Source organism: Nematolebias whitei, chromosome 1 (assembly GCF_014905685.2).
Source record: "Nematolebias whitei isolate Nwh7 chromosome 1, NemWhi1, whole genome shotgun sequence".
NCBI classification, from domain to species: domain Eukaryota; kingdom Metazoa; phylum Chordata; class Actinopteri; order Cyprinodontiformes; family Rivulidae; genus Nematolebias; species Nematolebias whitei.
In genome coordinates this window covers 46,391,339-46,407,475 of record NC_056498.1, presented here as the reverse complement: position 1 = coordinate 46,407,475, position 16,137 = coordinate 46,391,339, and the positions used below count along the sequence as shown (strand labels likewise).

The 16,137-nt window shown below is 43.4% G+C and overlaps 2 protein-coding genes across 2 annotated transcripts in view; both read left to right on the top strand.

Moving 5' to 3' along the window:
* Positions 1-14,361, top strand: part of LOC119410978 (protein FAM83H) — a 15,874-nt gene extending 1,513 nt beyond the window's left edge. The window contains exons 2-5 of the mRNA XM_037677900.1: positions 982-1,432; positions 1,825-1,989; positions 6,218-6,342; positions 8,493-14,361. Of these exons, the coding sequence (XP_037533828.1) occupies positions 983-1,432; positions 1,825-1,989; positions 6,218-6,342; positions 8,493-13,905 (6,153 nt within the window). The 5' untranslated portion in view covers position 982 and the 3' untranslated portion in view covers positions 13,906-14,361. The remainder of the gene's footprint in view (positions 1-981; positions 1,433-1,824; positions 1,990-6,217; positions 6,343-8,492) is intronic.
* A 1,457-nt stretch (positions 14,362-15,818) lies between these two features.
* The window catches only part of LOC119422272 (androgen-dependent TFPI-regulating protein), a 25,423-nt gene continuing 25,104 nt past the window's right edge, over positions 15,819-16,137 (top strand). The window contains exon 1 of the mRNA XM_037689630.1: positions 15,819-15,881. Within this exon, the coding sequence (XP_037545558.1) occupies positions 15,819-15,881 (63 nt within the window). The remainder of the gene's footprint in view (positions 15,882-16,137) is intronic.

Sequence of the window (16,137 nt, the reverse complement as noted above, 5' to 3'; positions counted from 1 at the left end):
TAACTAAAAGCTAGGAAATACTAGCTAAAGTTTAGCTAAAAGTAACAAACACCTAATTAAACAGAAATTAAAGCATAATTGTAACTAAAAGCAGCAAAAATTAGCTAAAAGTAACCCAAAGTAGCAAACCAATAGCTGAAACCTGAAAGTAGCAAAGGGCTACCTAGAAGCTAAAAAAAAGCACAATGTTATCTGAAAGTAACAAGAAGCTTGCCAAAAGTAGCAAAAGTTAAGCTAAAAGTAATAAAAAGCTAGCCAAAAGTAGCAAAAGCTAAGCTAAAAGTAATAAAAAGCTAGCCAAATGTAGCAAAAGTTAAGCTAAAAATAACACAAAAGTAGCAAACGTCTAGCTTAATGTAGCAAATGAAAGCTACAAGCAGCATCATTTTACATAAAACTTAACAAAACCCAAAAGTAGCAGAAAGGTGGATAAAATGCAAAAGTAGCTAAAGGGTAGCAAGAGGTTATAAGTAGCACAAGTTTTTCTAAAAGTAACAAAAAGCTAACCAAAAGTATCAAAAAGCTAGCTAAAGGCTAAAAGTTGTCAAACATTTGTTAAAGGAGACAAAAGCTAGCTAGAGACTAAAGGTGATAAAATGTTAAGATGTACACGTAGAAAAGGTCCGACTAGAAGCTAAAAATGACATGTAACTATATAAAAGTAGCGTTTTAATACTTTAAGCTAAACCTAAATGTATTAAATAGTTTAAAGTTTAGCTAACATTATTAAAATGCTAGCTAAAAGGAGAAAAAGGCTAGCTGTATGTAGCAAAATGTAACAGTTAATTATGTCCAGCTAATAGCAGCGGAACAGTAGCTAAAGGAAGCTCAAGAAGACGGTCAGTTTTCTGATGTGTTTCAAAGAGACGAATGTTTTTGAAGGAACCGAAGAGGTTTTTGTGTATCTCAACGGGAACGACGTGTAAAAATCCTCTAAACGAGCATGACTTCATTTCCTGTTTGTTCTTTTTTAATCTGCAGCATGGCTCGTCGCTCCCAGTGCTCCTCCGCTGGGGATAACCCCCTCGACCCCAACTACCTCCCACCCCACTACCGGGAGGAGTACCGCCTGGCTGTGGACGCACTGGTCGAGTCCGGTTTGGACGGGTACTATGAGTTCCTGCAGAAAGTGGACGTGGTGGACTTCCTGTCCACCTCCGAGCTTCAGTACATCCAGAGCTGCGTTCAGACTCCGAGGCAGAGCGGCCATCCCGAGCAGCAGCAGCATTTCCTGGACGTCGGTGGAGATGGATCCTCCGACACTTATTGGCCCGTTCACTCGGACCTGGAGGTCCCGGGTTTGGACCTGGGCTGGCCTCAGATGCACGCCTTCATGGAGCCCACAGAGGTCACGACCCTGGTTAACCCCCCCGAGCCGGACATGCCAAGTATCAAGGAGCAGGCCCGGCGGCTCATCAAGAACGCTCAGCAGGTCCGCCTTTCTCCTCCGCTTCTCTGTTAGCAAAATATCTCATGGGACACTGGTCGGATTTTAATCAAACTTTCAAAAGTGCTCTTTGAAATGTGAACTGATGAAGATTTGAGGTCAACCTGATTGATAGCGCCACAGCTAATTGATTTTTTAAAAAGCACCAAAATAGCTAAAATTCAGCTAATTTTCCTGATATTGTGCTAAAATTAGTTGTGGTAGTAGCTGAGAGTCATCCTGACACACTCTGAGCACCAAAAGTTTGCTCAGATTTGATGAACAAGATCTTGGTCCAATATTTTGGCGTGAAAAGCGGCGGGCGATATGCATTCCTTTCCTTTCAAAGCTTCCTGTTTCCGCCGTACTCATCTTGTTCGTCTCCTTCGGCTCCTCAGGTGGTTGCCGTGGCGATGGACGTGTTCACGGACGTGGACATGTTCGCGGACATCCTGAACGCAGCGGCGAGGAGAGTGGCCGTTTACGTGTTGCTGGACGAGCAGAACGCTCATCACTTCGTCAACATGGTGGCCAACTGCCGGGTCGACCTGGACAACTTCCAGGTGAGGGCGACTTTTTCAGCAGTTCAAAATGGCCGCTGCGCTCAGCACAACAAACGAGTTTTACTGATATTGAGCTGGTTGTCTGTGCGGTAGTAGCCGAGACCTCTCCATCAACTATTCAGTCAGCTCAGTTTGTCTGTTAGCAAAATATCTCATGAACGACTAAATGGATTTTAACGAAAATTCCCAGAAAGTAATCGTTCGATTTGACTTTTATGACCAATTAACTTTTGGAGTCAACCCAGTTCAAGATGGCTGCCACAGCTAGTTGATGTTAGCCAACACGTAAAGGGCTTTAACTCGGTCAGTTTCACGGATATTGAGCTGAATTTTGACGTGGTAGTAGCTGAGAGTGATTCTTCACAACTCGGATGTTTCAAGACATTATTTTCAAGGTTTGGCAAAACAATTCAGTTCAGTTTATTTATAAAGCTCCAAGTCACAACAGAAGTCATCTGAACAGAAACATTCATCTATAAAATAATAATTAACAGAAACATTCATCTATAAAATAATAATTGAACATTATTTATCTGAGGAGCAGCTTTGAGTTTAACTCCATCACTGAACTCTCATCTTGAACAAGCATGAAGGCGACAGTGGAAAGAAAAACTCCCTCATGAGGAAGAAACCTTTAGCAGAACCAGGACCAGGACAAGAGGACCATCTGCTTCGACCAGCTGGGTTTGAGAGGAATAGATACACAATGGCAGGTCAAGAATCACATATTAAGATAGAAATAGTATCAAATGAAAACTATTCAATTTTAACAATTCATTTAAGGAAATGAGGTCAATTTGTTCTCCAGTAGTCTAAGTCTATAGCAGCATAACAAGCCAACCGTAACTAAAGGATTTATCAAAAAGGAAAGTCTTAAAACTGGACAATGTGTCAGCCTCACGGACAGAAACTGGAAGTTGGTTCCACAAGAGAGGAGCCTGAGAACTGAAAGATCTTCCTCCCATTCTGCTTTTGGAAACTCTAGGAACCACATGTAAACCTGCAGTCTGAGAGCAAAGTGCTCTGTCAGGAAAATATGGAACAATAAGATCTGTAAAATAAGATGGACCTAGGTTGTTGAGAGCTTTGTAGGTTAGAAGTAAGATTTTGAATTCTATTCTGGATTTGACAGGGAGCCAATGGAGAGAAGCTAAAACTGGAGAGATATGATCTCTCCCAGTAACTTCAGTTAAGACTCTGGCAGCAGCATTTTGGATCAACTGAAGACGTTTTAAAGAAGTATTTGGACACCCAGATAATAAACCATTGCAATAGTCCAGTCTAGACGTGACAAATGCATGGACCAGTTTTTCTGCATCATCTTTAGATCAGATGTTTCTAATGTTATTGATATTACGCAGGTGGAAGAAGGAGGTTCTAGTAACGTTTTTAATGTGGGGGATAAAAGACGTGTCCTGATCAAAAATAACACCAAGATTTTTAACATTAGAGCTGGAGGACAGATTAATGCATCTAAGGAGGGAGAAAGACTGAAACATTCATTCCTAAGGTGCTCAGGTCCAAAAACTAAAACCTCAGTCTTGTCTGTTCAACAGGAGAAAATTTAGAGTCATCCAGGTTTTTATGTCTTTAAGACATGCTTGTAGTCTAAGTAGCTGATTGGATTCATTGGGTTTAATGGACAAATATAATTGTGTGTCATCAGCATAATAATGAACATTTATCCCATGCTGTTTAATAACTTTACGTAATGGAAGCATTTATAAAGTAAAGAGTATTGGTCCAAGCACTGAACCCTGAGGAACTTCATGATGAACTTTAGTGTATGAAGAAGATTCATTATTTATATTTACAAATTAGAATCTATTAGATAGATATGTTTTAAACCAATTTAGAGCCGTTCTTGTAATTCCAATATTCAAGTCTCTGTAGAAGAATATTACAATGAACTGTATTGTGTAGTGTAATGCAGCACTGAGGTCTAACAGGACCAGTGTAGACACAAGTCCATTGTCAGAGGCCATGAGAACATCATTAGTGACTTTTACTAGTGCTGTTTCTGTGCTCTGAGCTCTAAACCCTGACTGAAACTCTTCAAAACAGATTATTTCTTTATAGATGTTCACGCAACTGACCTGCAACTATGTTCTCTTGAATTTTTGAGATGAAAGTTAGATTAGATATAGGTCTATAATTGGCTAGGATTCCTGAGTCAAGGTTATGTTTCTTAAGTAAAGGTTTAATTACAGCAGTCTTAAAGCTCTGTGTTATGTAACCATTTATTAGAGACAAATTAAGCAGATCCAAGATGTGGTTATTAATTAGGGGAAATACCTCTTTAAACAGTCTGGTTGGGATGGGATCTAGCAGGCATGTGGATGGTTTGGATGAAGCTATTGTTTTTGACAATTCAGAGAGCTCAACAGGACAAAAACTGTCCAAACATAAATCAGGTTCTAGTGACATTTTTAAAGCTGCCTCATCTGACAGGGAACCAGAGGCGATAGTAGGAAGAATGGTTTGAATTTTTTTTCCCTAATTGAAATAATTTTATTTTGCAAGAATCTCATGAAGTCACCTCTGTTTATAGTTGTAGGGATACATGAATCAACAGATATAGTAATGTTCATTAGACTATAGTGCTGAACCTGGTTTGTTAAACAACAAGAAGAAAACAAACAACAATTTTTTTGCCCCGTCACGGAGCGAAGAGGCGAACTGGAAATACTCTCCGTCCGTTCATCTTGTGAGCTGGATAATTTGAAACATAAGCAACGTGCTGACTTCTGTTTTTGGTGTGTGGCTGTGTAAGAAACGTCACTATGGAGAATTGGGTTGCCACATCAGAATGCAAGATGGCTGCCGCCATACATGCATGTAAACCAGCCACCTTGATCATTTGAGGAAATTTTCTAGTTTTATATTGCTTAAATGTATGGTAGTTTCCTTAAATGATTGGGATGGCTGAAGATTAATCTACGGTGGTCAAGACCACCATTGTGCCCCCCCCCCCCCCGCCCACCACAACCACCACCCAGCTCCACCCCTGCACCTGGAGAATAAAATGTCTCTCGGCTGAGCAACACAATAAATTCTTCTCCACAGTTCCTCCTCCCCACCCCCCGTTTCAGAACGTTGCCTGCGTTTCAGGTTCGGTTTGTTGAGCTCGGTTCTGTCGGCTGCAGACGGGGTCGGCCCGTTCTCAGAGGCGAGCACGTTCTTGATTTCTCGTCGGAACCGTAAATTACTGGATTTATTTCTGTGTGCCGGTTTGTGTCGAGGCGTCCAGGAAAAAGCAGAAGCTGCAGGTGTCGAGGCGGTTCTGCGTTTGAAAAACCCAAACTCGACTTTTGTTTAGACAAACGGGGAAGAGGAAGATCTCTGTCAGTTCTGGGGATTTACGTGTCGGGACTTTAAAAAACTCAAGTGAAGCCAAAAAGTTAAAGCTGTGTGTGGAAAAACCGGTTCTGTAGCAGCAGCAGAACTCAGTGGTTCTCTGCCTCATGGTTCTGGAGCAGTTCTGGCCCACTCTTCTTTACATTGCTGGTTTCTGCTGGGCTCTCTGAAGGTCCACCACAGCGTTTCAGTCAGGTTGAGGTTCTGCACTCTTCTTTTTGACCCGTTCTGTTATAGATCTGCTGTGGATCGTGGTCCTATTGGACCCAGTTTGGTCCAAGTTTCCTTCAGATGAAACTTTTCAAACCTCAGTGGTGCTGCCATGTTGTTTTTAGACTGAAGAGGCCATGACCTTTGACCTGCTGACTGAGGCCTATAGAGTCTGAGATGGAGCTCACTGCATGGTCTGACCTTCGGGGTGAATCAGCTGTGAGGACCGTCAGCTGTCTGAAATGTTTTCCTCTTGTGGATCAGCCTTCTCTCTGTAAAATGATGGACTCTAAATTACCTTTGACCCTTCTACAGTTCTTCTCTGTGGTCATTGCTGATGTCTTTCTGCCTCGGCGTTGTGTTAACGCACACCTGCATGTTAATGTTTCCATTTCGGCTTCATTTTTTTAATACATTTTTTAAAATAACAACATGGTGGACTCTGTGGTGTTTTTGTTTTCCGTAGGTTGGAGTTAAATAATTTCAGAACCTGCTGAAGAGATTTTATTTTTGTTCTGATAAAACCCTGAAACTGAAAGAGGGCGGAGCATCTGATCACGACTGTGGTCGTTTCTATAAAGTCTCAGCTGAGTCACCTGAACACTTCTGACTCCTTTAAACCCAAATCATATAAATGTTTATCTTTTTTTGTGTTTTGCAGTTTTTACGAGTCAGAACCGTGTCTGGGATCGCATATCGGTGCCGCTCGGGAAGGTCCTTCAAGGGTCAGATGATGGACCGCTTCCTGCTGACGGACTGCAGGGCGGTGCTGAGTGGAAACTACAGGTGGGTGGGAGGTCGTTTGAACCTTTACGGCGCCGTGGGTTAAAAAAAATGGTCAGAAGAGTCCGTTTCATTGGCTTTAAGAAATCATGCTCACAGATTTACTAACAGACACCGGCTGCACTGACAGCCGAAGGTATTCTAAGCTGAAACAGTTTTTAAAGTCACCTGTAAATGTTTGATTTTCTTCACATTATTGAAAAACACTTAAAAATAGCAAAAGACTAGCTAAAAGCAGCATAAAGCTAGCTAAAACATAATTAGGCTAGTTGAAATCTAAAAGTCATAAAGGGCAAGCTAAAAGTTGAAAAACAGCTTAAAGCTTGGAGAAGCAAACAAGTGAAAGCTAAATGTAACTAAATTGCTATCTACCAACTAAAAGTAGCTAAAGACTAGCTAAGAGGAGTTAAACATTAGCTCAAGCTAAGAGTACCAAAAGAGGAGGTAAAAACTAAAAGTAGCAAACTAGCTAAAAGGAAAAGGAAGAAAAACACCAGTGGAAAGTGGCAAAACTGTAGCTAAAAGCTAAAACTAGCAAAAAGCTAGCTAAAATGTAAATATAGAATAAAGGGCTAGCTAAAATTTCAGCAACACCAGCCAAATGCTAAGAGTAGCAAAACTCCAAGTGAAAGTTTAATGTAACAATGATAGCAAGGTAAAGCTAAAACTAGCTAAAATGTAAATGTAGCAAAAGAGTATTTACGTAAAAGCTGAAAGTAAAAAAATAAAAATAAAAAGACTGGTCAAAAGGAGCTAAACTGTAGCTAAAACTAGTGCAAATCTAGCTAAAATGTAAATGTAGCCAAAGGTTAGTTAAAAGCTGAAAGTCATAAAGGGCTAGCTAAAAGTTGAAAACATCAACAAAAAGCTTTGGTAGCAAAACACAAAGTGGAAGCTAAATGTAACAAAATGTTATCTACAAACTCAAAGTAGCTAAAGACTAGCTTAAAGGAGCAAAATATTAGTTTGTGTAGCTAGCTTTAAGCTAAGAGTTTCAAAAAAAGAGGTAAAAACTAAAATGTAGCAAACAATTAGCTAAAAGGAAGAAAAAGCACTAGTGAAATGTTGCAAAAAAACATAGCTAAAAGCTAAAACTAGCAAAAAGCTAGCTAACATGTAAATATAGAATAAAGGGCTAGCTAAAATTTCAGCAACACCAGCCAAATGCTGAGTAGCAAATCTCAAAGTGAAAGTTAAATGTAACATTGATAGCTAGGTAAAGCTAAAACTAGCTAAAATGTAAATGTAGCAAAACAGTAGTTACGTAAAAGCTGAAGGTTAAAAAAAGACTAGCCAAAAGGAGCAAAACTGTAGCTAAAACTAAAACTAGTGCAAATCTAGCTAAAATGTAAATGTAGCAAAAGGCTAGTTAAAAGCTAAAAGTCATAAAGGGCTAGTTACAGTTCGACTCACGGTGGAAGTTAAATGTAACACAATGATAGCTAAGTAAAGCTAACACTACCTAAAATGTAAATGTAGCAAAAAACAAAAACTAGTTTAAAGCTGAAAGAAAAATAAAAAAAAAAGCTAGCTAAAATTAGCAAAACTGCAAATCTAGCTAAAATGTAAATGTAGCAAAAGGCTAGTTAAAAGTTGAAAGTCAGGAAAAGGTTAGCTAAAAGGTGCAAAACACTGACTAAAACATGAGCTAAAATCTAAATGGAACAAAATGCAAACTAAAAAAATCAATACTGACAAGACTATGGTAGCTAAAAAGAGACAAACACTAACTTAAAGTAATAAAACAGTAGCTAAAAGCTAAAAGTACCAAGGTTAGCTAAATAACAAATGGCTAGCTCAAATCTGAAAGATGCAACAAGCTAAAAGTAGCAAAACTGACAGATTTTTTTTGTTTGTTTTACACTTTTAACACCATCTTGAATTTGTCTGGTCAGATGTTTAGATGTTTTTTTATTTATTATGACTAAAGCTGAGCTCACCCGTATCCATAGTTTCCACTTTTCTTTTCAAAATAAAATACAAAGGCAGTGTGCAGTAAACTGGGGCCACAGATTCTACCGACCCCTTTTATTCTGACCCACTCTGCTGTTTGGTCATTTTCTGGTGACGTTCCTTGTAATGAAATGCATTCAGTGTGTTTGTGTTTACACCAAACCTGATGACTTCCATTTGTTGTTGTTGTCTTGATCCAGCTTCATGTGGTCCTTCGAGAAGCTGCACCGCTGCATGGCGCACCTGTTCCTCGGACAGCTCGTGACCACCTTCGATGAGGAGTTTCGGATTCTGTTTGCTCAGTCCCAGCCGCTGATCGTGGAGAAAGTGCTCGCTCCGATGGAGGATTTGAACGTGTTGCAGCAGAAACAGTATTTTAACGACAACGCTGCACTGCGCAGAGACCCCAGGAAGTTTTTATCCCTGGATAGTGGTCATCCAGATGAATGGGGAAGACATTCGTATGACGAGCGGATGGATGACAATTGGAGGATGACGGCTCTAAAACGACAGGATACCCTTCGTGGCCCTGCTGATGTCTACAATAGGTTTACTCCCCAGCAGACCCGCATGGATCCAGGTTTTGATCAGGGCCCCTCCCGAATGTTAATGACAGAAAATCCTGCCTTCAAACGGCACTCCTTTGCCGAAGGAGTCCATAGTAGACACTCTATGCCTTTCATGCAGGGGATGCCCGAGTCTGAGCCTAAAGGAAACGTTTACCACAGAGGCCAGCAGCCTTATCCAGGACCAGCACCAGAATCAGAATACAGTGCCTATGACAGGTTCTGGAACCAAGACTATCTGCCAACAGATCAATACCCTGAACCTTATTTGCCACAAGAGGTTCCACCACCGGATAACTTTGACCCCGTTCTCAGCTATTTGTCATCTACCAGAAATGTAGACTATGACCAGAGCTCCGAGAAGTTCCCACCGGCGGCAGATTTGTTGTATGTGTCCCCCCGCTCTAAAAGACGGGGGTTAGCCCAGCCACATGCCTATCAGACCTCCCCCACGCCTTCAAACTCTGCTGAACAAAAGCAGTTCCTCCAAGATCCTGCCGTTAGCCGCAAGGATCCTGCTGTGAAACAGGGACTGAGGAACTGGAGGATTAACTCGTACCTGAGTGCGTATGACGATCCAGAAGAAGAAAGCTTGCCTTTGGTTCCACCACAGGGAACGGATGCTTTTGAAGAGCCACCTAGACCCGCACTGCAAACTGCGCCAGGGATGGATTTATCAGTTCCCAAAATACCTTATGTCAAAGAGTTCAAGGTTCCTGCAATGCCCAGGCCTAGCCAGATGCCAAGCTATGCCAAAGCAACTCCTCAAGAGAGGCCAAAGATGTATCTGGATGAACATGCTCCAGCGGCAGTAGAGATTAAAGTAACACCGACACCTTCAGAGTCGTCAACTGAAGGAGAAAAGACAAAGGAGACGGAACAAAAGGAGCCAAAAGCCTCTTTGCTCACAAGGGAGGACTCCTTCAGGAGGCAGTACAACACTGCTACGCAGAGGAGCTCCAGGCTGAGGTCTTCTCTGATCTTCAGCTCCTTGGAGTCGCAGCAGCCTCCTCAGGAAACGGCAGACCAGCCTGATGAAGAGAGCGAGAAAAATAAAACCGAACAGATAAAACTGCCTTTCGCCTCTCACGTTTCGAGGCAGAGGAAATCGGCTGCAAGGGAACCGTTCGAATGGAGTCGTTTCATTAAATCAACCGCTGAAACGTCCAAAGCTGAGGATAAAGGTTCCTCGAAGGAGGGGGAACCGAAGGATCCTTCAGATAATCCTGAACCAAAGGAGACGTTAAAACAGCCAGATGTAGAGTCTCCATCGATGGATCGATCCAAGTCTTCTGAAGCAGAGCCGTCCAGAACTGATCCGTCCGTACAACCAACCAAACCGTTCCTCACAGCGCCGCTGTTTGTAGACATGAGTGACGCTGATCAGAGGTTCATGTTCTTTAAAGAGCTGGCAGCAAAGCGAAAGGCTGCTGAAGCTGCAAAGGCTGAAAAGAAAAAAGATAAAGCAGAGGCCAAACCACAAGTGGACCTAAAAAACAGTTTAAGTTTCCAGAAGCAGGAGCCTCTTCCAAAGGTAGCCTCGATATCTGAGGGTTTAGCTCAAACTGTTGCAGAGAGTTCAGGGAAGACGTGTGAACCAGCGTCTGTAGATGTCTGTGGAAATACCAGCAGGAAGAACTCTTTGGTCAGCAGTGACGTAAACACAAGTACCTTCAGTGGACAAGAAACCAAACCGTTTAATTCAGAGAAAACAAAGTTCGACAAACCGTCCGTGTTGGATCTCCATGTTTCTGCAGAACCGGGTGCATGTCAGGACAAACCTAAAGAAGAACAAACCGAGTCGATGTCTTTTCTTAAAGGTTCTCCTTCATCGTTCTTAGCTCGATCCATGTCATTTGAAGCTAAGCTCCCACAAACCGATCAGTTGGCAGAACCATCTAAGCCTTCGCCTGCTGGTCGGCTACATGGAGACGTAAATAATCCGTACAAGAGGCTCATGTATTTTAAACAGTTGGCAGCGAAACAAAAAGCTGATGAAGCTGCGAAGGATAAATCAGAAATAAAGCCACAAGTGGATCTTAAAACCAGTTTGGTTTTCCAAAAGGAAGAGGCTCTTCCAAAAATCCCTCCAGAAAGTGTCAGATCGTCAATAGCTGAAGGTTTGTTGAAGGACACGCCTGTTGTAGAGAGTTCAGGGAACGTCGTTTCCACAGAAACATCTGAGTCAGCGTCTTTGTCTTTCCACAGTGGTAACAATACCAGCAGGAAGAACTCTGTGGTCAACAGTGATCCCAGTACCTCAGATGCATGTACTGGACAAGAAAACAAACCTTTGGATTCAGGGAAAACAAAGTTGGACAAACCGTCGAGGGCGAGTCTCCCGGTTTCTGCAGAAACAGATGTGCATCAAAGAACCTCGCTGGAACAAACGGAGTCAGCTTCTTCAGATAAAGATTCTTCTTCATCATCGACTCGGTTCATGTCATCGGAAGCTGAGCTACCAAAGACTGACCTGTTGGTAGAACCAACCAAACCAACGCCTCCTGCTCCGAAACCTGTAGACGCCAGTAACCCGTACAGGAGGTTCTTGTATTTTAAAGAGTTGGCAGGAGCACGAAAGGCTGATGAAGCTACAAAAGCTGAAAAGGCTAAAGCAGAGATTAAACCAGAGGCAACAACTCTTCTGAATGTAGCTTCAGAAACGGAGGCTTTATTAAAGAAAGGGCGTGTTGTTGAGGGTTCAGAGGTCATGTCCACAAGAACACTGGAGTCCGACTCTTCAGATGCCTGCAGTGAACAAGAAACCAAACTGTCAGTGACTTCAGAGAACACGGACAGGCAGTCGGTGTCAGATCTCTCAGGAATGCCGTGCCAGAACAAATCATTTGAAGAAGAAACCACGTCGAGTTCGTTCGTTAAACGCGCCGCGCCATTTCTGGCTCGATCCAAGTCGACTGAAGCAGCGCTTCCCAAAACCGATCAACTGGTGCAACCAACCAAACCATCGCCAGCTCCGCTGCTTGTTGACATGAGCGACACCGAGAAGAGGTTCACGTATTTTAAAGAGCTGGCCGCGAAACGAAAGGCCGCTCTGGCTGAAAAGGAATGGAACAAGGCAGAGGAGAAACGACAAGTTGATCTTAGATCCAGATCACTTTTACTGAAGGAAGAGCTTCTTCCAGATGCACCTTCAAAAAGCACAAACGCTTCGACATCTGAAGTGAACGCTGCCGTTTCAGAAGGTTCAGGGGACACCGTGTCCTCAGAAGCATCTCAATCAGTTTCTTTGTCTTTAGCCACCAAAAAGGACCATGCCTCTCCAACCTGTGGAGACCAAGAAACCAAACATTTAGCTTCAGAGGAAACAGGCCAACAGTCATTGGGGAGTCTCCCTGTTCCTGCACAAACTGAAGCCCGTCTGAAGACGGTACCAGAAGAACCAAGTGTGCCAGATCCTGTTGTAGCCGGGAACTCTCAGATAGCTGCTGCCCCTGTTCACGTTTCGTCTCCTGGTACTGATGAAACAGAAAACGTCACTCCAGAGTCTACCTCAGAGGAGTCCAGGTCAGTGGATTCTTCATCATCTCCTGGACTGCACGCTCACCTCCAACATCCTGAATCCTCCCAGTCACAAACCAAAACCGTCTCTCTTCTCCCGTCTGAACAAAACACTGGATCAGACACGTCTGATGAAGCTCTGATCATTTCTGGGTCTCAGAACAGTTCTCCTCTGACAGAAGAGACCTCTGATGTTTGTCCAGAACCTTCTAAAGTTGATGAAACCAAAGCACAGGAACCTGTTGAATCCTCCCTGCAAGAGTCCTCTCATATATCTAATGAAACTCCACCAAAACCTGGTGTCGAAACTGGTTTAGATCATGTTCCCACATCTGGTTCCTGCCAACCAACGTCACTACAACTGGACGGTCTGAACACTGAAACTGGTTTAGATCATGTTCCGCAGTCGTCTGATGACAGTTTACAAAAATCTGATCGTCCGAACAACAAAACTGCTTTAAATTTTGTATCAACCGAGAACCCATCAGCAGATGAGTCCTCAAATGTAGGAACTGGTCCGAAGCCAAACCTGTTCCCCTCCCCCACGAGCTGTGAGGAGGTTTCAGCTGCTGCACCTTCAGCAGAAGGAGCAGAACTAGGAAAAGAGGAGCGCGAGGCTCCTGGATCATCTGGGGATATAAAATCTGACGCCACCTTTGGACCCGAGTCAGGTTTACTGTCTGAACCGGAGAGTTCCTTCTCCAGACCTGACGTAAACAAGGAAGTTGATGTCAGAAGGACTTCACTGGAGGCTCCATCTGATCGACTGACTTCAGAGACGGGATCGGTAAAACAAGCGGCTCCGTCACATGACCTCGGCCTGACGGGCTTCGATGCACCCGGCCCTGCTGAAACGGTCTCGTCTGAACCGGAGCGATCCCTTGAAACGATAAAAACTGAAACCAACGTATCTGCTGTGGATTTAAACTTAAAGGGATCGGCACCGATGGTAAGCGGCTTGCCTGAGCCTGCGCTGGACGCCAGATCAGAGGCTGACATGACCTGTGAACCAGGCGAACCAGACAAAACGTCCCAAACAAGCAAAGAGCCCGAACCATTGGAGCCAACAGAACTCCAGTCAGTGAACATGGAACAAAGAAACTCAGAGGACCAAAATGACAAAGATTCTGGTACTCAAGACTCCGTTAGCAGTGACCAAACGAACGAGCAGACAAAACAAAATAGCAGCACCGGCCCAACAGACGCAACGTCCAAGCAGCCCAAACTGAGCCCGTCCCGCTACAACTCGTCGACCGCAAACGTGCTCTCGAGCAGCAACCTGCGGGACGACACCAAGCTGCTCCTCGGGAAGATCTCCGCTAACTGCCAGAGCAGGAACGACGCCAACCGGGAGCCCGCCGTCACCGACGACGAAAAGGAGGACGAGAACGCCAAAAAAGAGAAAGACGGAAGATGTAGGACGTCCGACAAAGAGCAGGCGAAACCGAATCCGGAGCGCGAGAAAGTGCTGGAGAAGTTTGAGAGCATGAGGAAGGAGAAGAGGGTTTACAGTCGTTTTATGTTTTAGGTGTTAAAAGTTTCACGTTGCTGTTTACAAAAACCATCTGTTACTTTAAGAGGACGCGAACGGGTCTGGAGAATAAACGGATCTTTGATCGACTGAAAAATGAAACGTTTTCAGCTGAAATATCTTTTACGTCACAGATTCCACTGTATTCTCGTCAAACACGGTTTTTATGCACAGAAATAAATAATCTGACGGTTGCGTCACAAGTTGAAAATAAATAATCTGACGGTTGCGTCACAAGTCGACGGTCAGTTTGAAAAACCCGAGGGCTCGGACTGAACGGAGGGATCGAGGAGTTTTCGCTGAGACTTCAGGCTCGGCTGTTCTGTGACGTGACGAGAGGCTGTACGATCGTACTTTACCGTACTTTGTATCGTTTGTTGTAAAAAAAAAAAAAGAAAACCATGCTTGTTTTTCTGCATAAATTTGTTAAACGAATGGACCAACGCTTGTTTTGAGAAAATAACTTTTTAAAATCTTTGAACGTGGCACAGAAAGATGAGACGACCAAACGTTCGAGGTTAAGACCAGTGAGCGCACGGGCGTCCAAACGATCTGTGGGACAGAACTATCCAGGTGAAAGGACTCGTGGGCCATAAAAATGTATTTTGTTTAATATTGCTCATTTTGAGATTGTTTTTAATCAGTTTTGCTGTTAAACCTAAACATTAAATAAAAAGGATTACCAACGAATCTGCTGGAAGTCTGCATCGACCTCGAAGCCTGCTGGAGCTGTGGGCCCACAAAATCACTCCAAGGGCCGCAAATGGCCCGCGGGCCGTTGTTTGGACACCCGTGGGTCCATCGTAAATATATAAATAATGTAAAAATGTGTTTGATGTTTTGAAGTTTGTCCGAGCCGTCTCCGGTTGTGTTGGGTCACACGTCGAGTTGTGCTGAAAGAGTTTTCTGTGACTCGAGTGATTCTTGTCAATTAAAAAATAAAATGCCTTAAACTCTTTTTGGGTTCTTTAATAATTCTGGATTTTCTGCCTCGGAAGGATCGTTCAGAAACAAACATTTCAGCCTCGAACAAACTGTTTTAGTCTGGGGAAAACAAACATTTAAAAGAAGCAGAATGCTAGCTAAACGTTCAATAAGTGGTAGCTAAATGTAACAAAAGCCTAGCTAAAGGCAGCAAACTTAGCTAAAATAAACTAGCTAGAGGCTAAAATTAATTAAACTGTCTAAAACCTTAAAGTAGCAAAGGGGTAGGTAAAAGCATAATGATAGCTAAAGGTAGCAAAAAGCTAAGTAAAAGAATTGTAGCTAAAAGTGTCATAAGAATAGAAAAAGCAACTACAGGTTTCAGAACGATGTAAAACGTGTTCATGAATAAAAAAATGTTTTGAAGAGTATAAAAGTGCAAATGAGCCGAACGTTTTGATGTATGAACAGCTAAAACAAACTATGCAGACGAAATAAAAATATGAAAAATCAGTTTTAAACTAAACTAAATACCAATTTTTTTTAAAAAAAGGTCATGATGTAAAGTTTGTGTTTCTGGCAACAGCCGGTCCTCAGTCTGATCGTTCTCTTCAGGTTCTGCCTCAAGTGGAGGAGTTTGGGTTTTGTTCTCAGTGAAGGAAGAATGGAGCGTGAGATTAACAGACGGGTTGGTGCAGCGTCTGCAGTATTGTGAACTTTGTGCCGGTCCGTTGTGGTGAAGAGGGAGCTGAGCTGTAAGACAAAGCTCTCTGTTTACTGGTCGGTCTACGTTCCCTCACCTCTGGTCATGAACTCTGGTAGAGACTGAAAGAACCAGATCCTGGATCCAGGAGGTTGAAACAAGTTTCCTCTGCAGAGCTGGACTCTCCCTCAGAGACGGGGGAAGAAGTTCAGTTATCAGGAGAGACTCGAAGTAGAACTGCTGCTCCTCCACATCCAGAGGAGACAGTTGAGCTGGTTCAGGCATGTCGGACTGGGAGGAGGCCGGTGGGAAGACCCAGGACGCGCTGGAGAGACCACGTCCCTCGGTTGGCCAGGGAACACCTCGGAGTCCTCCCAGAAGAGCTGGCTGTGGAGAGATGTCTGGACCTCCCTGCTCAAGATGCTGACCTCGAGACCTGAGTCCAGAACAAAATGATGGATGGATGTATGGGTGGGTGGATGCATGGATGGATGGATGGATGCATAGGTGGGTGGGTGGATGGATGGATGGATGCATGGATGGATGGATGGATGGGTGGGTGGATGGATGGATGCATGGATGGATGGATGCATGGATGGATG